General features: G+C 66.6%; 2 protein-coding genes across 2 annotated transcripts; one reads left to right on the plus strand and one right to left on the minus strand.

The window, feature by feature from the left end:
- Positions 1-1,103: 1,103 nt before the first annotated feature.
- Positions 1,104-16,669, minus strand: RBBP8NL (RBBP8 N-terminal like). Its single transcript, XM_038572803.1, has 14 exons — positions 16,474-16,669; positions 10,396-10,541; positions 9,347-9,389; positions 8,672-8,767; positions 8,062-8,174; positions 7,494-7,566; positions 6,961-7,091; positions 6,732-6,814; positions 6,319-6,485; positions 5,193-5,907; positions 4,790-4,916; positions 4,252-4,322; positions 4,034-4,155; positions 1,104-2,497 (listed from the first exon to the last, which is right to left on the minus strand). The coding sequence occupies exons 2-14, from the start codon at positions 10,454-10,456 to the stop codon at positions 2,413-2,415; spliced, it is 1,887 nt and encodes a 628-aa protein (XP_038428731.1). The 5' UTR covers positions 10,457-10,541; positions 16,474-16,669; the 3' UTR covers positions 1,104-2,412.
- Positions 11,073-18,518, plus strand: LOC119877505 (collagen alpha-1(I) chain-like). The gene is made up of 7 exons (XM_038573006.1): positions 11,073-11,291; positions 13,870-13,927; positions 14,224-14,448; positions 15,247-15,348; positions 16,214-16,506; positions 16,903-17,922; positions 18,294-18,518. The coding sequence occupies exons 1-7, from the start codon at positions 11,073-11,075 to the stop codon at positions 18,300-18,302; spliced, it is 1,926 nt and encodes a 641-aa protein (XP_038428934.1). The 3' UTR covers positions 18,303-18,518.
- Positions 18,519-19,165: the final 647 nt, after the last annotated feature.

The raw sequence follows: 19,165 nt of genomic DNA on the forward strand, positions 1-19,165 counted from the left end.
TTTATTTATTTATTTATTTATTTTTTTAAAGATTTTATTTATTTATTCATGATAGTCACAGAGAGAGAGAGAGGCAGAGACACAGGCAGAGGGAGAAGCAGGCTCCATGCACCGGGAGCCCGATGTGGGATTCGATCCCGGGTCTCCAGGATCGCGCCCTGGGCCAAAGGCAGGCGCCAAACCGCTGCGCCACCCAGGGATCCCTCCTGAGATAGTTTCCTGTCCGTCCTGCACGACCCACTGCCTTTTCGCCGCCCCCCCCCTCCCCGCCAGTGGCCGTGTCCCCTCCTACTGATCTTCATTTGCCACCACGGGTAGGCTCACCCAGTGTCCAGCCTGTCCTCATTCCTCTTCCCTCTGCTCTTCCAAGTTGGTCTTCAAAGCCTCTCCCATGCCTGGTGGAGGGGCTTGACCAAGTGCTGATGGGGACTGAACACGTGCCGCCAGGTGCTCAGGGGCAGGAGAACTGCTCTCTGAAGGCCCGCGGTGGGGAGTCCCTTTGCCCACAGGTGGTGCCCTGTGCCGCTGCTGCCTGCCGCCCGGAAATGGGGTGGCTAAGAGCCTCCTCTGCCACCTGACAGCTGGGGTGAGTCACTTACGCTCCCAGAGCTTCAGCTTCTCTGTCTGTCAAGTGGGGGTGCTAACTGTGTGCCTCATGGGGCTCCTGTAAGGGAGGAGCGGGACCAGGGCTGTAAAGGTCTGCGCCCAGCCTGGCACAGAGTGGGCCCTCAGTGCTGGCCAGCTGGTGCTAGTGGGGGACCCTGGCAGGTGGGCAGCTGACAAACTGGTAGCTCACAGTTAAGCTGACATCAATGAAGAAGAGAGGAAGGGGACAGTGGAGGGACAGAGTGATGGGCGTGTGTTATCTGTGGCTTCTCAGCTCCACACCTGTGCGTGTCTGCAGCAGGTAGCAGAGCTGAGCCCTGGGCCATGTCTCCTTTGCCAGATGGCACTGAGTGAAGTTTTGAGGGTGTCGGAGGGACCCCGGGAGGAACGTGGTCTTCTTGCCGGGTCTGTTGTGCCCTCTCCCTGGGCTCCCACCCCATGTGGCTTCTCTACCACCTGGGGTACACCTGAGCCAACCCGAGCCTGCAAGTCACATGTGAATGGAGCACACAGCTTTTTATTCAATTTCAGAAAAAACAAAACAACTTTTTTCAACAGGAGGTTTCACACACTCACACACAAACGTGCACATACACACCTGCACATTCCCTCTTGGAAACTTAGTCCCTCTGGCCTTTGCGCCAGCAGGCAGGCTGGCCGCAGCGAGCATGGGGACGTGGGGCTCTCGTTGTCAGGTCTGCACCCCCAGTTTGCCCCAGGCCTCGCCCAGTGCAGTCATTGCCCACCATCCTGCCTTTGCCTTGCAACGGGCAGTTCTCGATTTCCCAAACTTCATGCACAGGCCTGCCGCCAAGGCCCTGATTCAGGGGGTCTGGGATGGGGCTCGGGAACCTGGGTAAGGTTCTCTACAGAAGTGCTCCGAGACATACCCTCCTAAAGTGACAATGGTCAAGGGAGCAGGGTATCCCTGAGCGCGAAGGGTGCAATCCTGGCCGAGCCGCCCCGAGGCCCTGCAGGTGGCTGAGCAGTCAGTGGCAGATGTGGGGCCTGGACCTCAGGAGTAGCCAGTGAGGAGGAGGCTCTGTGCCTGTTCTGTTCCCTGCAGCCCTCCCCACAGGCTGCCCTGGTGGCTGTACCCCTCGGCAAACGGGGCTGGTTTTGTTCAGGCCTGGGTGCATTCCACAGCCTCTCGAACCACCTGTGGAGGCAGGTGGAGACCCAGGTGCCCCTGACTCTGCCAGCCGCACAGGCCGTCTTTGACACCTTTGTTCCCGGGTACGCTCTCTGCTGGGGTGCCCGGCACCCTCACGGCCCAGCGTGTTTGCAGGACTCCACGAGGGGGCGCCTGAGACCACCACTCACGCTCTGCGCTCCAGCAGGGAAGGGGTGGCCCGGCAGCAGGGGCCTGGGAGTCGGGGGCCTGGGAGTCGGGGTGCCAGCGGAGTCTGGGATGGTGAGAGGTGGGGGCGCTGCCCAGGAAGGGTTGCCTATGAGCGGTAGGGGTGGGGGCTGGGCTGGAGCCTGCGGGCCCCCTGCCTCCCCGAACTCTGCTTCCCCCAAGGCAACAGATGTTAGGGTGAGGGTGGAGCAGCAGGACCAGCTGGTCATTTCTGAGACGGGCGGAGATGGAGGGTTCAATGACCAGCCAGAGACCCGCCTCGGCCTTCCCAGCCCCTGTGGACACGGGCCAGCACCCTGTCGCCTCCTGCCCTGTGCTGGGCTGTCTGCTGGGCTGCTGGGCTGGGGGTCAGGCGGGGAGCCGTGGCTGGGTAGGCTGTGGTGCCCCTGGAAGCAGCCTGCTAAGTCTCCTCCCAGCTGCTGTCGCTGGCTGAGGGGCTGCTGTCCTCAGGGTCCCTTGGGCTCCCGGAGCCCTCGTGTGCTGTCAGGGGCTCCGCTGGGCTCCTTCTTCCTGGTGGCGGCTTCTTGGAGGCTGTGGAGAGTGGGCCAAGGTTAGCCGGGGCACGGCAGCGGCCGGCATGGCTGTCTCACAGCGATGCTGGCTCCTTGCCGGGGCCTCAGGGCAGTATTTGGGGCAGGGGAGCTGAGCCCACCGTCGCAGAGCCGACTTGTTCCTGGAAGCGACAGACACCCGGGCAGAGCTGGTCTGATTGGAGGGTGAGTGTGGGCGTCTGGTGGAAGGGTGGGCTCTCTGCAGGTGTGCGACCCCGAAGACCATCTGGCCCCAGTGTCCGGGTGCCTCGCTGAAGGTCCAGGACCTTCTGGGGAAATGCTCTTAGGATGCCCAAGGCGCTGCTGGGGTGCCTCCATGGGCCTGGGTACAGGGGAGGGCTGTCTGTCCTCGGGACCCTTGCAGGCAGGTCCTGCCGGGAGGCTGGGCCTAGGCCCGTGTCTGATGCAGAACGGGCTCCAGTTCTGGGTTGGACGAGTCAGGTTGGAATCCTGACCCCACGTGCCAACTCTGTGACCTTGGGCAGGTCATCTTACTTCTCTGAGGGCTGGTTTTCCCACCTCGGAAACCGTGACGACCCATCACTGGGCAGGGTGGTGAGGCCTAAAGGCAGTGGTTTCCGTGGGTCACCCTGAACCTCTGCCTGGACGCTGCCCTTGGTGCGGGGTGCCAGCCACAAGCTGGGGCAGCGCCCTGGTCTCACCGCCCAGCAGTGTGTGTTTGCGGGGTTGGGGCCTGCTTGGCGGCCCCTGTCTTCGCCCGGCGGGGAGGACCGGGGACGGGGACAGCTTGGGTCCGAGCGGAGGGTGGGGTGGATACCCAAGCACCCCTATGGGTTGTGGCCACCAGGGCAGTTTCCCAACGTGCCCTGCAGGAAGTGCCTCGGAACGGGGCAGGTGCGCCGGCCTCCTCCACCGCCGGCCCTGGCAGACACAGGCCGCTGTCACCTTCGCGGCAACGATGGCATACTGTGGTGGCCACAGCCCAGCCTGCCGTTGCGGGCCTGCTTGCACACACCCCGGGCGGCGTGCCCCGCGAGCTGGGTGTTCACGGGCGCCTGGCGGCCACAGCAGGAAACAAGAGGGTGTCTGGGCGCCGACGCAAACACTGGAGCAGCCCCGTCCTCAGCACACTCTGCACACCCAGAGGCCTGCGCCCTCCCTGCGGCTCCTCTTTGAGGACAGAGGGTCCCAGAGGCCCCCCCACGAGCCACCCGCCTGGGGGCTGCTTGTGGCCGGGAGACCCCTGCCCTGATGCCCTGATGCCAGACGCTGCGAACAACTGTCCTCAGCCTCTTCCCGCTGAAATCTCGCCACAGCCCGGTGCCACCCACCTCAGGGGGGGGATTGGGAACAGGCCCCCACTGACGGGCTGGGCTGCGCAGTGGCCCGAAGAGAGCCCGGGTTCCCGCTGTCCTGACTCGGGTCCCTCCCCCAGGGGGCCTGTGCCAGGAGCCGTTCCAGGGTGGTCTCCGGTTCCAAGCAGCCAGCAAGGCGGGGTGGGGACCCTGCGCTTCGGCTGCCCCCCGCCCCCGCCCCCCGCAGCCCGGCCTCCTACCTTTGCACCGAGGGCCGCTTCCTCTTCCGTGCCAGGCTGGGCCTGTGCTCCGTGGTGCAGGAGCACCTGAGCCCCTCCCCTGCAGGGCTCGGCTGGGCCCCCACCTCAGAGCTCAGGCCCACCTGCGGGGTCGGGGATGTGGTCAGGACGAGGACCTTCCCCCGAGCCTGGGGCAGCCCTGGCTCAGTGGCTCCACTGCGGTGTGGCCGGGGACCCACCTCATCGTCCGAGGGGTCCGAGGTGTCCAGCTCGTCTGGCTCTAGCCCTTGCACTTGGGCCTTGCTGAGCTCTGCAGGGTGCAGGGTGCAGGATGTGGGTCAGGCCGGGTGGGGGGCCCTGGAGTCTAGCAGAAGCATAGACCTTTCCAACAGGCCAGACTAGGAGTGGCGACTAAAGGAAACTGAGGCACAGAGGGACTGGGTGACCCATCAACGTCTCCTGTATGCTCAGCAGTGACCCCATCAGCCGGGCTGTCCCCAGCTTGGTCGCCCTGTGACAGGGAGCTCACTACTTGCCTTGAAGCCCTAATTGGGAGGATGCTCTTCCCTTCACTACCTGTGGTCAGAGAAGTGCCCGCCCTGAGCACCCCCATCTCTTTTCTGGGTCCACAGCTGGGGTCCAAGCCCTAGACCCAGGGTTTGGCTGGACGGGCCCAGGGGACTGAGCTGGGCCCTAGGACAGGCCCCCCTGAGCTGATGCTGACCCCTGCCCCTCCCTTCCCACTACGGTCTCGAGCCCCCAGGTACTCAGCCTTACCTGGGTGGCCATCAGCTTCGGGCCTGTGTGGGTGGGGGTCAGGTTTTGGCCTCCCTCTCGCCTCAGCTCCCGTCCCGCTTGGAGAGGCCGTGGTGTGCTGGGGCCCCGGAAGAGGTTGGGAGGGGTCCTGGGGGAGAAGCGAGTAAGTGGCTTGAATTCACTTGAGGCGACTGCCCTGCCCCCAGCCCCGACTGGGAAGGGCCTGCGGCCTGTGGCCTGTGAGACTCGCTGCGCCCGGGGCTGCAGCCGGAGGGTTAGCCCTCTCCCCTCTAGTGTGAATCAGGCCAGGCTTCCCCACGGGGGACCAGCCCGATGGAACAGAGGGAAGAACACAGCTTGGGCCCGGCGGGATGCTGGCCTGGGCTGGGGGCATGTGGGGGCCGAGAGGAGGGTGGGCCCTTACCTCGGGAGTGGTGGGCTCCTCTGGCTCTGGAGCTCTCGCTCCCTTGGTGCCATTGCTGAGTCCCCAGGGTCCAGACTGGGCAGGTGGCTCCACTCCCTGAGGTGGCTCCGGGCCGGGAGTGTGGGCAGTTGGGGGGCTGAGTGACCCTGGCCGGTCGGGAGGCTTGGGGGCATCCCGGCCCCGGCCCCGCTCTGAGAGGTCCAGGGGCTTGTCTGGGACATAGTCTCGTGTGGCCGTGGCTTCCTTTCCCCTGGGGCTGCCTGGGCCCGCGGGCTGCACGTGCCCCCCTCCGGACGGGGCTGCCCCGGCTGCCTCGCCCTGGGGGCCTTCCGAGTCAGAGCTGACTGGTGGGGAGGGCGGGGTCCCCCCTGGCGTGGGCGGGCCCCTCAGCCTGGCACTGCCCACCCGCCCCTGTGCCCGCAGCTGCTGGGCCAGGAGCAGGTGCAGGGCCCCTTCCAGCCGAGGGTCTCGCATGTCCACCAGGGCGCCCGGCAGCCCCAGCAGGCCCACGGGCTCCTCCCAGGCCTCTTCCTCCCCAGCCTTCAGGCCCTGGGGCCGGGGGCCACCGGGGGCCGTGGCGGGGACTTGGGGGCTGCGGTGAGGGCTCTGAAGGTGCAGAGACAGGTGGCGGTTCAGGAGGCAGAGGCGGTCAGCCTGGAGGGAGCGCTTCAGGGACTCATAGGCCGTGACGGGGGGCCGGGAGGCCCGCAGGAAGCTGCAGGATGAGAAGCCCAACTGCTGCGGCCCCGGGGTTAGTCCCCATCTCACGGGTGAGGGCCTGAGGCCCACAGGCCAGTTGCCCCAGTCACAAGGCAGGTCGTGGAGAGGGGTAGGCCCACGTGGACGGTCATGGAGAGGCCAGAGGTGACCCGGGGCCTGGGGCTCTGAGCAGGGACCCGCCCACGGAGATCTTTCTGCCGGGCCCGGCCCACCTGCGTACGATGCTCTCAGATCCTGAGAACGGTCTCAGATCACTTCCGAGGGGGCTCCTGGGACCCAGTGCCCATCCACTGCTCCCACACCCCCCTACCCCTGAGCTGGCCACCTCCCAAAAGGTGGGACTGGATTTGGAGACCAGGTGCTCGGCGGGGGCTGCTCTGGGCGGTGGCAGTGGGCAGGGCCTCACCTGTCCAGGGGGAGGCTGTGCTCGTAGAGTGGGCTGGGGGGGCTGCTCCTGGCGAGTGGCAGGGGGGGTGTCCCATTGGTTGAGGCCCGGTCGGCAGGGCAGGCCTGGGAGCCCGGCCGCACCACTGCGATGGTCCCGTGCAGCTGGTTGGAGATTCGCTGGGGGCTCTGCGCCGGGTGGAGGGGTCAGCCTGGGCGGGGCCGGCTGCAGCCCTGTGCCCTCGTCCCCGTGCGACTCCGGCCAGGTGACCCACCCTCTCTGAGCCGCGCCTCCACCCAGCGGTCCCTGCCCGGCACAGGGCACAGGCACCTGCTGTGTGGAGCTGGCCTGCAGTGCCTGGCACAGACCAGGGTGCCAGCTGCCAGCCTCCTGCCTGGGGCAGAAAGGAGTGGGCCTGGGGGGTCTGTCCTCACCATGTCTGGGGCCCGTGTCTCAGGCAGGTTGGCACTCGGGGAGATTTTGGCCACTGGAGATGTCCTGTAGCCCGCAGACTTTTCTGTGGGAGGAAATGCAGTGGGCAGGGCAGAATGGGAGGCCCGCAGAAGGTGGGCGGCTCGCCCCCAGCCAGGGGGCTCCACAGTCCTGCAGGCCCAGCTTTCTGGTCTCTCGTCCTCAGAGCACCTTCTCTCCGGGGACTCGCACCTGCATGGTCGTCCTCGGCCTCCTCGTGGCCTCCCAGCGTCTTCTCCGTGACGGCCTTCCGAGGGCCCGGGGAGGGGAGCAGTCGGGGTGAGGGGGGGTCTGAGGCGCCCTCCCTGTACTGGGGCTTGAGCCTGACCCAGAGGGGAAGCAAAGACAGGGAGAGTGAGCAAGGGCGGCGCCCCCAGAGACAATCAGTCCCCTGGGGCCAAGCCACCCTGCAGGGACACTCAGGTGGCCAGGAAGGAGCCCTCTCTGGACGTTGCCCGGGACTCCACCATCAGTGGCTCATGCCACAGGGCTGGCTTCTCTCAAATACGTGATCCCAGGGGAGTGGCAGGTGTCAGCTGCTGCGGGGCTGGGGGCCCCAGCTTGGTTCCTAGGGTGTCCCCTGGATCTCCCATCTGTTAGACTGCAAGAGGGTGGCAGCGTGTGCTGCGGTGATGGTGCTGGGCTGACGGCCACGGTTCTGCACCTCGTGCCGGGGCCTGCGGGGCTTGGGCCTTGGGGACCGAGAGGTTCCCTTCCCTGCTCACCGTGGGCCCCGGAGCCGCTTCATCTCCTCCTTCAGTGTCTCATTTTCCCCCTGCAGCCGGTTCAACTCGTTGGCTGCAAAAGGCACTGATTAGTGAAAGGCTGGGGGTGGGGGCGGCTGGGCTGCGCAGGAAGTCCCCTCTGTGACCCACGACCCGTGACCTGCCCCGCTGTTACCCAGCGCTCGGCCTGGGGCTTGCTGGGGGTTGCTGCACGACCCGATGGGTGATGCTATGGAGCGGGGTGCGCCAGCCTTGGGAACCCTCCCACCCTCCAGTACTGAGCTGGTCTCTGGGGTGGCCCCCTAGGGCTCGGGGGCTCAGGCTCCTCATTGGCCGGTGGGACCTCCGGACTCTGTGGGACTGTCCTCCTTACAGGGAGGCGGGGTGGAGGTCCTGAGGGCAGGGGCCCCCCAGCCCAGGTGGCTGACCGCTGAGGGACATGCGCGGCCCAGCGGGGACCTTGTACTATTGTCCGTTTCCCTGAGACCCCATGTCAGGCTGAGCCGGTCCTCATTGGACTCCCACTGAGGGGACACGGAGGTGCAAGGTGACAGGGGGCAGGGCTCACTGAGGATGAAGACGTGCTGCAGGTTCTGGAGGAGATTGTTCTCGAACTCCTGCTGCTTCTTCCTGGCCAGCTCCTGGGTGACCATGCAGCGGTCACAGAGGCCAGCCCGCAGCCTGCCGTGGGGAGGAGGGAGGAGGGAGGAGGAGAGGAGGGAGGAGGGAGACTGAGGCCCGCTGCCAAGATGTGCCCCTGGCATGCCCGAGCTGGGGCAGCCCCCCCACCCCTACCCTGCCGGCTAAGCCCTCCTGAGTTGTGGGTTCTGCAGAGTTTGAGAAGGAACCTCCCAAGTGCAGCTCTGAGGATCCCCATGTGGGGGGGGGGGCGGGGAGGGGGATGGAGAGTGGAGATGCCCACCCCACCCAGCAGCCCCTCTCCCTCCTCTCCCTTCTCTCCCTGCAGCCCCTCCCCACCCTCCCCACCCTCCCCTGCAACCCCCCTCCCCAGCAACCCCCCTCCCCCGCAGCCCCTCCCTTCCCCATAGCTCCTCCCCTCCCTCGCAGCCCCTCCTCTCCCCTGCAGCCCCCTCCCCTCCCCTGCAGCCCCTCTCCCCTCCCGGCAGCCCCTCCCCACAGCCCCTCCCCGCAGCCCCTCCCAGTCCGCCCCAGCGCACCTGTTCTCCAGCACCCGCACGTTCTCCTTCAGCGCCTTCTGCTGCTCCCGGAGCTGGTGGTTCTTGGCGCACAGCTCCTCCACCCTCTGGGCGTCGCTGCAGGGGGAGCCCAGGTGGGGGTTCTGCTCTGCCCAGAGCCCCACGCTGTCCCCCCACGCTGGCCTCCCCTGCCCGGGGAGGTGCCCGCCAGGGTCCTGCTGGGCGCCCCCCCCTCCCCCCCTCCGTGGGGACGTCCTTGCGAGGGCCGCGCTTAAGCCCTCGGCCCAGATGCCCAGATGCGAGCGTTCGAGGCTGCCTCGGTGACCGGCCAGGTCCGCACGCCACTCATTGCAGCAGGACTGCAGCCCCATAGATGACATGGGGATGTGAGGAGCCTGCCCCCCAGGCCTTAGGGGCCCCCAAGGAGTGCTCCTACTGGTACCCCAGCTGCCCCAAGTGGATGCGGCTTGCCCACCCCCTGGAGGGTCCCCGTTCACTCAGGGGCCTGGAGGTTCCAGTCCTGGCTCACCAGCTCCTGGAGGCAAGGAAGGCCTTGGACCAGACTCACCCCCACCCCCACGCTGAGCCTCAGTTTCCCCTTTTGCATCCCTGGATGATGGCAGGCTTAGTGCCCTGCACTGTGGCCACTGTCTTTCTCATTGGTTTTGCTCTGGGCCAGGGTCTGTCCCGACTCACCGACATCTCTCTGAGTTCAGCTCCAGAAGCTTGTTCTGCAGACCTGGAGGAGCAAGAAAAGGGGTGGGGGTCAGGCCGGGTCACGCAGCAGAGCCTGGGGCACCGCCTGTCCCTGACTGTCAGGCAGGGCCCTCCGTGGACCCCCTCACTGACTCCCCGAGGCCGCCCACCTGGTGGGCTCCCAGTCCGCACCGGCCGGCAGCTTCCACCCCCTCGGGGTCTCTGGCTCTGGTGCCTGCCTGGAGGTTGGGAGGGCCCCTGATGCTGGGAGTGACCGGCCACCTGGCCAAGTCCTGGCGTGTTTTTAGCGGGGGGCACAGCCAGTGTGGAAATAAAACAGGTCCTTTGAGGAAACCCCAGCAGGAGGTTGCCTCTGCCACCTACTTGTAGTCTGACCGCGGTCGGCCAGCCCACACAGCCCCCCTGCGTGTCCGGGTCGCTGGGGAAGAGATCAGGCCTTTAGGCCCTCAGGCGGGGTGTCCGTGCTGTAGAAAGGTCCTGGGAGGGTCTGGCTGGCCCTAGAGTGGGGGTGTGGGGTGGCTCCAGCCCTGTGCTCAGGGGGGTGGAATGGACAGGTGTGTGGGCTGGGTTCTGGAGGGAAGCAGAGGGATTCAGCTCCAAACCCTGGTATGTTCTGGACGGGCCTGGGGAGCCATGAGCTCCCACTCCTAGAGGTGGGCGAGCTTCTGCAGGCTGCCGAGCACCCCCTGCCCCGCCCTGGGCCAGGGGCCCATCTCCACCAAAGCTTCGGGCCCTCTGCTGCAGGCTTGGCTCTTCATTTCTGCTCTGCCATCAGCTGACCCTGGGGGAGAAGACCTCCAGGGCGCGCTCAGGGATGCGTCCCGAGGCTGGGCGCCTGCCTACATGGCCACTCTGGGCTCCGGGTTAGGACTCCCTGTCGGGGCCAAAAGGCAGGGTCCCAAGGCCTGGCAAGAATGGGAGGTGACCTGTAGGAGCACGTTGACCTGGCCCAGGTGAGGGCTGCAGACACCTGCCCCCACTCACCCCACTCACCCCCAGGCTGCCCCACCCACTCGCATGGCACTCACCCCGGACCTCGTTCTCGTGGACGTCCTTCAGTCTGTTCAGTGACTCCGTGAAGCTCTCCATGGCTCCCAACGGCTCGGGGCCAGACCCCTCTGTGCTCAGGGTAGAGCGATGGCTCCTCGGCCTCTACCGCCCCTGTGTTCCCAGCCTGCAGAGGACGAAGTGGGGAGACGTCCTGTTGGCTTGGGAAGAGTCTGTGGGCTCTAGGGCCCCATGTGGGCACATATGTAGACACAGATCCACAGACACACACACACCAGCCTCATCTGCCCAAGGAAGTGGGTCCCGTTTGAGAGGCTGCAGGGTTCCACGGAGGGGACAGAAGTCCCTCTGCAGAGGAGCCACAGACCGCTGACCCCATCCCCCTCCTCCCCACACGTCCTCAGGAGCACCTAGCTGGGTCGCTGCCCAAGACCAGAATTTGGGGGCCTGCAAGCCAAGGGCCTGGGCACCCTTGCCCTCACCGCCTTCCAGGTCTTTCTGAGACTCTGCCAGCCTGGAGAGGTCTCTGGCAGGCAGGCCATTGGGAGGAGTGAGCTCACAGGGCTGTGGGTCCCCCCTGCCCTGCCCCCCTCCCCTGCCACTGCCCCTGTGGCCACAGAATGGCCCCAGGCCTGGGAGGCTGGGCCCCGGGTCTGGGCACCCATGACATGCTCTGTTAACCTGAGCTGGTTGCAACATGCAGAGCCCTTCTGGGAAAGTCTTCCAGCTCCCGCGAGAGGAGGGGGCATTGCCAGTCGCTGGGGCGGGTGCAGGCCACCACGCCCAGGCCTCTGCGCCGAGCTGCCGTTCACTCAGGCTGCGCGCCGTGCGGGCCGGGCTGTGCGCCGGGGGCCCGTGTCCTGCCGTGTGTGATCTGAGTGTGGACATGTGCGTGCGGACCTGCGTGCTCTGTGTGGTGCGTGTATTAGGGGGGCTGAGGCCCCAGCGCCCCTTCTCCCGCGTTCCCCTCGGGTCTGCATAACTGTGGCTGTTCAGGTGGACACTGGGCTGCGTTCAGCACCATCCCCACTGCAGGGCTGGGGCTCTGCTGGCCTCGCCGGCGCGCCGTGGGGAGGAGGGGCCCAGGTTCCCAGGATCCCAGGGGACAGAGTGGGGCCGTCCTGGCCCCCCTGGGGCCAGAGCCTCCCCTCTTCCTGTCTGCATGTCACCACCGGGGGGGGGGGGGGGGGAGGTGGCCCTTCTGGTCCTCCGCCCAAGGAGCCCTGGGGTCTGCTGGGCCCTGCCACCAGGCAGCTGAGCGCCTGGCCCTCCTGGCCCCTCTGCTGGCATCCCGCACTGACCTGTCAGCAGCACCCGTTGGCTGGCCTCCCACATCCACCCAGGCCTCACCTTCCGCTCCCTGGCCACGCCCGCCGGAGCCCAGGCCACCCCTTCGCGAGGACACACTCTCCACCCAGCAGACTGCAGGCCCCTGACGGCCTCTGCTCAGAGCAGCCCGTGGCCCCATCACTCCAGGCTGGCCCGGCTCCTCCCTGGGGCTGCTCAAGGGAACCCCGTCTCATTTGAATTTCAGTTTGCACAGAAGACACGTGCACGACCGAGTGTTTGCAGCAGCACCCTGAGGAACGGCCCTGAACGGGGAACCCTGCGCACCCCTGCTGATGGCCTCCGCCGGGAGGAGGGACTGCCCCCCACTCCTGGGTGCCAGCACGCTGCGATACCGCGCCACGGGAGCCACACCTGGAAGCCGGCCGGACCTGGGGCTCAGGCACACGTGGCACAGAAGAGGCCTGATGCTCTGGGTTCTCGGGAGGTGGGGTGGTGGCCTGGGGGAGTGGGCCTCGGGCTGGGGGCGCCCCCGACTGCAGAGAGTAGACCCTGAGGCCCCGGGAGAAGCGACGGGTCGGGGCCAGCCCGGGGAAAGTGGACTGTGGGGTCTGGCTCTCAGCGGGCTCTGTGGACCTGAAGTTAAGCGTCAGAGCACCGGAAGCCTCGGCCAGAGGACGGAGTGAGGTCCGTGTCCTGCGGGGGCTGTGGGAGCCAGCTGAGCGGGGCCGGCTGGGGTGTGGTGGGAAGGTGGGGCTCCTTAACTCGTTCTGAGGACCTGCCTGGGCTCCGGGCCACTCCCAAGTGATGGCCAGGGGCATGGGGGTGGCTGCTGGGTGGCTGTGTGCCGAGTGGTGAGGACTCAGGAGGGTCCCTTGCCCCGAGGCTGGGAGCCGCCACTCACCCGACGAGGGGCATCCTTGCAGGTTGGGAGACGAGACCCTAAATCTTGGGGTTGGGAGACCGGGGTTCGAGCTGGTGTAAGTGATAGTCCCCGCCGCATTCCCAAGCTTCCTTTACGGCCTGTCTGATCCCCGCCAGGCTGTGAGGAGCCCCCTCTCCAAATGGGGGAACCAAGGCCCAAAGAGGCAGTGTCATGTTCCCCAGCCACCCAGTGGGAAGTGGGAGCTGGGGCTTGACATCACCAAGGACTAGCTCCCCAGGGCCCCGCAGCGCTGGCCACAGAGATTTTTATCTCGCAGCGGCCCCTGGAGCTCAGGCGGTGAGCAGCGGCCTCTGTAGGTTCAGGCTGGGGCAGGCGGGGCGAGGAGGGCCGCGCAGGGGCTGAGCTGCAGCGCTGGAAATTCCACCCAGACCCGCCAGACAGGCAGCTCTCCCCCTGCCCGGACAGGAGCCGCCCTAGGGAGCCGACGGTGCCTGTAGGTCTGGGAGAGGCCCATGCGGGCTCTGGTGCTAGGCCGGCCTGCCCCCAGGCTCCTTCTGGCCCCCAACCCCTGCAGGCCGCACCTGGCTGCCACTCTCAGGGTTTCTGAAGGACACGAGGAGACACTCTCCTGCACGCCGGGCAGGGGGCAGCAGGGACACAGGGCAGGGTGTGCTGGTGGCTGGAAGCAGAGCCAGAAGGGGTGCATCATGCTGACAGCCTCTCCTCTCATCTCCTGGGAGGCCCAGGGCCAACCAGCCCACGGGTCATGGTGCCATGGGGATGTGTGACCTCCTCAGGTGGGCAGGTGACATGAACACTTTGGCCAAGGCCAAGTAGACAGAGTTAGTCTTCCAGGGCAGCACCCCATCCGGGCCTCCACTCTCCGGGAATGTGAGGAGGGTCCAAGGAAGGGGCAGGAGGTGGAGGGAGGTGGCAGTCGGGGGGTGGGGGAGGGGGTGAAGTCCGCAGCCTCCCGTGGTTTTGGGAAGAAGGTGTGGGTAGAAGGAGGTTGTGGTGCCAGGGCTCTGCGGGCCGGGCCTCCCCAGCAGGCTGCTCCGCATCTGCTAGGAGTGCTGACAGCAGCTGTGGGGCCCCAGGGGCTCCAGAAGCCAAGGTCTGCTGGGTCTGGGGGTGTCGCTATGGGGCTTGGGTCAGGGAGAAGCCCACAGGGGTGAGGAGCTGGGTTGCTATCGCTGGGCCTGTGCAGCCTGTGCACAGGAGGGGGTGTCTGGGCGGCCGCTGGGGTGAGATGCCTGAGCTCTGCTCCTTAGGGCCTCAGACGGGCTCAGGGGTACCCACCTCCTCCCCTCTGGATGCCCAGATTGGAAGGTCTCTGCTGGGGCTGAACCCCCGGAAGGAGCAGGTGGGAGGAAGGGCGGGTGGGTCAGCCACTCGATGGCCCTGCGCACCTGCCACCTACACTGGGCAGAGGGCTAAAGCTGGGGGTGTCCAAGCAGGCAGCCCTGGCGTCGGTCCCCGTCCTGCCTGTAACCCCCGTGTGACCTGGGCACATCGCTTCACCTCTCGGGGCCTCAGTTTCTCACTGGGGGGTAATGGGACCCCGCCCCATGGCAGGTTGTTTTAAGGCTCCTTTCTATCAAGTGATGCGTGTCCAGGTGACACCTGTGCAGGTGACACGTTCCAGGTGATGGGTGTCCGGGCAATGCGTGCCCAGGTGACAGATACTCAGCCAAGAACCTGGCAGGCCGGGTGCTCAGCCAAGTGCAGACGGAGGCCCCCGTGTCCCCTGGCCGCGGTCCCTCCACGCGCACCCCCTTCCCCGCAGCCCGGGGGCTAACAGTGCTGCTCACAGGGGCGCCTCCTGTCCTGGCCAAGTACAGGGACCGGGGCTGCAAAGATCCTTTGCACAAGGAAGGACCCTCCGCCCCCAAGTTTGAGGGCAAGGACTCAGGCTCCAACAGGCACACACTTGCATTGCAGGGACACTCTGGGTCCACTGAGTCTTGGTGACTGTCCAGGGGCGGGGCCACTGGCCTCATGCACAGAAGGCCTGCGCCGGGCACTACAGGGGGATGCCCACAGCGGTGCGGGTTCCTGCCCTGCTCCTGGGCCAGCCCGGCCCCGGGCTCCTCCAGGGTCTGAGGCTGTGGTGGGGGAGCGGGGCTCCTCACCTCCTGGCCTCCCCTGTACCCCTCGGGTGTGCAGGTCCCGACCCGGCTCCTTCCCTGCGGTCACTCCTGTCTCTCTCCACCCACCCGTGGAACAACAACGACAGAGCAGTAAAGATAGCAGTGGCGGCTGCTCCTGAGGGTCCCCTCTGTGCCGGGCGCTGTGCCAGGCTCCAAGCGCTGCAGGGGCGCTGCCGTGGCCCCCAGGTTTCTCCGAGGGAGCTGAGTGCAGAGAGGTTGCCCACGGGCTGTCTGTACCTCAACCCACCCTTTCCCAAGTGACCGTCACTGCGCCCTCCCTGCCTCCTGTCCGGCCCGCAGGGGGTCAGGCACACAGTCGGACACGCTCCAGGGTCCTCGGTGCGAGCCTTACGGAGCACCTGCTGCAGCCAGGCTTGGCGCCCCGGCCTCCTGCGGGAGCCGACTGGCCCATTCTACAGATTCGGGACTGAGCGAGCCTCGAAGCGGACAAGGCGCTCGAGTCTCTCTCCACTCTCGAGGGGCCTCTGTGGTGACGGCAACGCGTCCACGGCAGCTGTGGCCACATCGCTTGTCTGGCTGTGCCTCAGTGTCCCTGTCCCTGAAGCAGACGGTGGGGGTGGACCCTGAGCCGGGCTCCTGCAGGCGCAAGAGTCCGTGCCCCCTGGTGCTGTCAGGACTCTTTGCCCTTGGTGGGTGCTCCGGTGACAACCGGCCGGCTGGTGGTCAGGGGCCAGCCTGGGAGCCCCGGTGCCGGGCACCCACTCACTGGTCTCCCATTCGGCATGAAGTAACTATGATAAGCCCATTGCACAGATGAGGAAGCTGAGGCTCGGGGCGACATCACCTTTCCACGGTGGCCAGCTTGCCAGGGGCAGAGCCCAGGCCTAGCGACTCCCAGGTCAGTTCACGTCCAGGGACACGTCGCCGCTGGGGTGGTTTCTAACATCGCCAGACACGCAGACCAGGGATAGGCGTGCATAAGTGAACGATGCCCACACACACGCAGGGAGGCACCAGTATCCTAACCGTGTGCTAGCACCCCGACACATGCACGCCGTGCCCTCGGTGCCACCCTTGGCCACCCCCTGTGCAGGCACACAGCCCTGCATTGGCTCACCGACAGCTGAACACACATGTACACGCCGGCGCACGCGCACACCTGGTTGTGGCTCCCACGTGCACACATGCACGGAGGACAAGGCAGGTGCGCGCTTGCTTGGCGGGCTCAGGTAACAGCGGGCCCTGCAACCTGACTCCTTGAGGACGGGCTGGCCCTCTGGGGCTGCACCCTTGCTGGCTTCCACCTTGAGGCCTGGTCAGGGGAGGCTGAGCAGGACCCATGTCCCTGTTTGTCACCGTGTTTCAAGGGACACGGAGCGGGGGGCAGCTGAGTACCCCCCGGTGCCCAGCACTGAGCCGGGGGCGACCGGGCCGTGGATGCCCCTCACCTCCACGGCTGCACCCCTCTGCTCTGTGGGGGTCTGGGCAGTGGGCAGGCCCAGGATGGAGGGTCTGGCTACCAGCCCATTCCCGGTGCCCCCGGATCCTCACCAGATGACGACTTCCTGGTGTGGTGGTGTCAGGCCGCCTGGCCTCTGCCCCGACCCTCCGCCCGGGAGTTTCCTTTGCCCGCTCAGCCCCCTGGACGGGGTGCCCTGGGGCAGGTGGCTGCGCCTCTCGTGCCGACCCCCGCCTCCTGCTCGGCGAGCGGAGACTGGGGCTCAGCCTTCGTGGCCAGCACCCCCGGGGGCCCCAGGCCCTCCCCCCCACCCCGGTTGTTGGAGCCGCCAGCCGCGGGGTCCCCAGCTACTCACACGGCCCCTCGGTGTGGCGACCTCTGCGACCTCGTGAGCCCAGCGCTCCCCACCTGAGGGAGACAGGAGTGAGCAGTGCGGGAACTTGCACGGGCAACAAGGCACAATTTTGGCCAAACCCGCTTGACAGGTTCTTGGTTCTCTCAGCCAGGAGCAGAAGGGAGGCAGAGACTGCCCGAAGCTGCCCAACGGGTTCTGTCTCCGCGCAGAAAGTGGCAGGACGGGTCGGGGCTGAACCCACACAGACCCGGGATTGTTTCCCCATAGTTACCGTGTGGCCTGTGCCTCTGGCCTCCGCCGGACACCAGGGCCCGCGGGGAGGGGGCAGCAGGCCTTGTCGCCGTAGGGCAGGGCCTGTGGGGGCCCCTCTTGCCTACGTCCCCGCTCAGCATGGGCTGACCTCCCTGACCTCAGTTTCCCCGTCTGTAGGGGGTGGCCGATGAGCGCAGGTGTGTTCCCAGGAGAGCTCAGGAGGCGGAACGCCAGAGCCGAGGGGTCAGGGAAACCCGCACCCAGCCCTGTCTCCTGCCCTCCCAGACGGCGGGTGGGCCAGGTCGGGGGTCTCTCTGGGGGTCAGGGCAGGCTGGGGGCCCCCGTGCGCCGAGGCGCAGGGGGACAGCGTCTGTTCTCTGTGCTGGGACGCGTGGCCACTGCAGAAACCGGGGGGCCTGGGGGGCTGCGCTGGCCCGTGATGCTGCCCTGCGTGCCCCCTGCCCTCATGCTCGCTCGTCCCCCACCCAGCACAGGCCTGTCGCCCCGACCCCAGCTCCCTGCCCTGCACCCTCAGAGCCGCGCGGGAGCCAGAGCCTCCCCCAAGGGCACCCGCGTGACTCCAGGGAGAGTTCAGAGCTCAGAGCAGCCCCGGGGCTCCAGGCCAGTGTCCCTGCTGAGGTCCCAGGAGACACTTCCTGTCGCAGGGGAGGTCCCCAGGGGCTGCCGCGGCTGGGCCTGGAGCCTCGAGGACGCCGCCTGCACAAGGCCGGCCCGCTGCCCGCGCCTGTCGGAGCCCCGTGTACGGGGTGTCTGCGTGCAGCCCGCTGTGAAGCATCGGGGGGGGGGTGTGGCCCCGCCTCAGGTGACCGTGTCTGTGCTCGTGATCGCGGCTCCAAGGGTTGCCCCCCGCGTGGGGGTTTGGAGGCGTTCTTGCGTGCGGCTGGGTGCACCGGGCCTGCGTCTGCTCCTTGTGACTTTGCACGTGTGTGCTGGGGCAGGGTGACCCCTGGGGAGGGCAGACACTGGACAGGGGCAAACCCTCTCCCCCAGCGCCGCCGAGCCTCGCACAGGCCAGCGTGTGTCCTGCTCCCCCTGCCCCCGCCCCAGCCAGGTTTGAACCCCGACTCTCCCCTGGAGAGTGCAGCCACCTCGGCCCACGACCCAGCCTCTCTGAGCCAGGGCCTCGTCTGCAGAGTGGAAGCCGAGCTGCTGCCCCGGGAGCCGCGCACAGCGCAGGTCAGCGGACGGGCGGGGGCTCTGGCTGCCCCGTGTCGGTGCCCCAACAATAGGTGTAAGAAGGGTCTGGAAGGTAGACACAGGTGCCCCACGACCTCGCGGCCCCGTGGAGCTCACGGCTGCTGCAATCACGTCGGGGATGAATCTGCGCAGGTGCATCCCGGTCAGGGGTGGGCGGTGCCTGTTCTGTGCAGCCCCCACTGCGGCATCACGTCATGCGGAGTGTTGTCACCCGGCTGAATCCTCCCCGCTCCCCCCTGCCCCGGGCCACCGCCGGTGTCTCCACTGCCTCCACAGCACATCACGCAGTGGCCTCAGAGTGGCCTCCGTCACCAGCGGCCTCCGCTTAGGGTTCTGCTGTGTCTCTGCAGGTCCCGTAGCCCCTTTCCTGCTGCGGTGATTACCATCCCGCTGCGTGGATGGGGGCTCGTCCCCACCCACCGAGGGGCATCGGGGTGCTTCTGAGTTTTGGCCATTGCAACTACGGCTGCCGGAAACGTCGTGGGCAGGATTTTGTGTGGATGGATGTCGTCTACGCCTTTGGGTAAAAGCTGAGGAACGTGATTGCTGGACTGAACGGCAACGGGACGTTTGGTTTTGCAAGAATAAAGTTTATTTTGATTTTAATTTATTTATTTTAAAAGATTTTATTTATTTACTCATGAGAGACACAGAGAACGAGAGGCAGAGACACAGGCAGAGGGAGAAGCAGGCTCCACGCAGGGAGCCCGACGCGGGACTCGATTCCGGGTCTCCAGGATCACACTCTGGGCCAAAGGCAAGCACTAAACCGCTGAGCCAACCAGGGGTCCCCATAAAGTTGATTTTTACAAAAGCCAAACTGCTCTTTAGGACCAGGAAGTGTGAGTGCCTGTCACCCACAGGACCGGCCAGCAGCCCCAGCCCTGTCCCCTCCCCCAGCTGCTGGGCAGGCACAGCTAGGGCTGGCCTTGGGGCAGGACAACCTGCTGGGCACCGGCCTCACCGTCCCTGTTTGCCCCACCTGCCTCCTTCAGGCCTCGTCTGGACTCTGGTGTGGCCCCGGGGTTGTGGGGGGCCACGGCCACTGCTCTGCTCCTGGGACACCACCCAGGGTCCCTGACACCTCCCCCTGGACAGTGTGTGCACAGTGGTGGGTCCTAGAGGATGAGTGCGTGTCTCCTGCTTGCACTCAGGCCCCCGTTGCTGCCATCTTACGGGGATGATGACGGGACGCCGTCCTGAATGCTGCTCGGAGCCCCTT

The sequence above is a fragment of the Canis lupus genome, chromosome 24 (genome assembly GCF_011100685.1).
Source record: "Canis lupus familiaris isolate Mischka breed German Shepherd chromosome 24, alternate assembly UU_Cfam_GSD_1.0, whole genome shotgun sequence".
Lineage (NCBI taxonomy): Eukaryota > Metazoa > Chordata > Mammalia > Carnivora > Canidae > Canis > Canis lupus.

Coding starts and splice junctions, on each gene's coding strand:
- RBBP8NL (XM_038572803.1), bottom strand. CDS start 10,456: ATGGAGAGCTTCACGGAGTCACTGAACAGACTGAAGGACGTCCACGAG. Junction 4,156..4,251: donor CGGACCCCTCGGACGATGAG/GTGGGTCCCCGG, acceptor CCGACCCCGCAG/GTGGGCCTGAGCTCTGAGGT. Junction 2,498..4,033: donor AAGCGGCCCTCGGTGCAAAG/GTAGGAGGCCGG, acceptor CACTCTCCACAG/CCTCCAAGAAGCCGCCACCA.
- LOC119877505 (XM_038573006.1), top strand. CDS start 11,073: ATGCAGAGCCCTTCTGGGAAAGTCTTCCAGCTCCCGCGAGAGGAGGGG. Junction 13,928..14,223: donor GCAGGTGGGAGGAAGGGCGG/GTGGGTCAGCCA, acceptor ATGCGTGCCCAG/GTGACAGATACTCAGCCAAG. Junction 15,349..16,213: donor GTCAGGACTCTTTGCCCTTG/GTGGGTGCTCCG, acceptor GATCCTCACCAG/ATGACGACTTCCTGGTGTGG.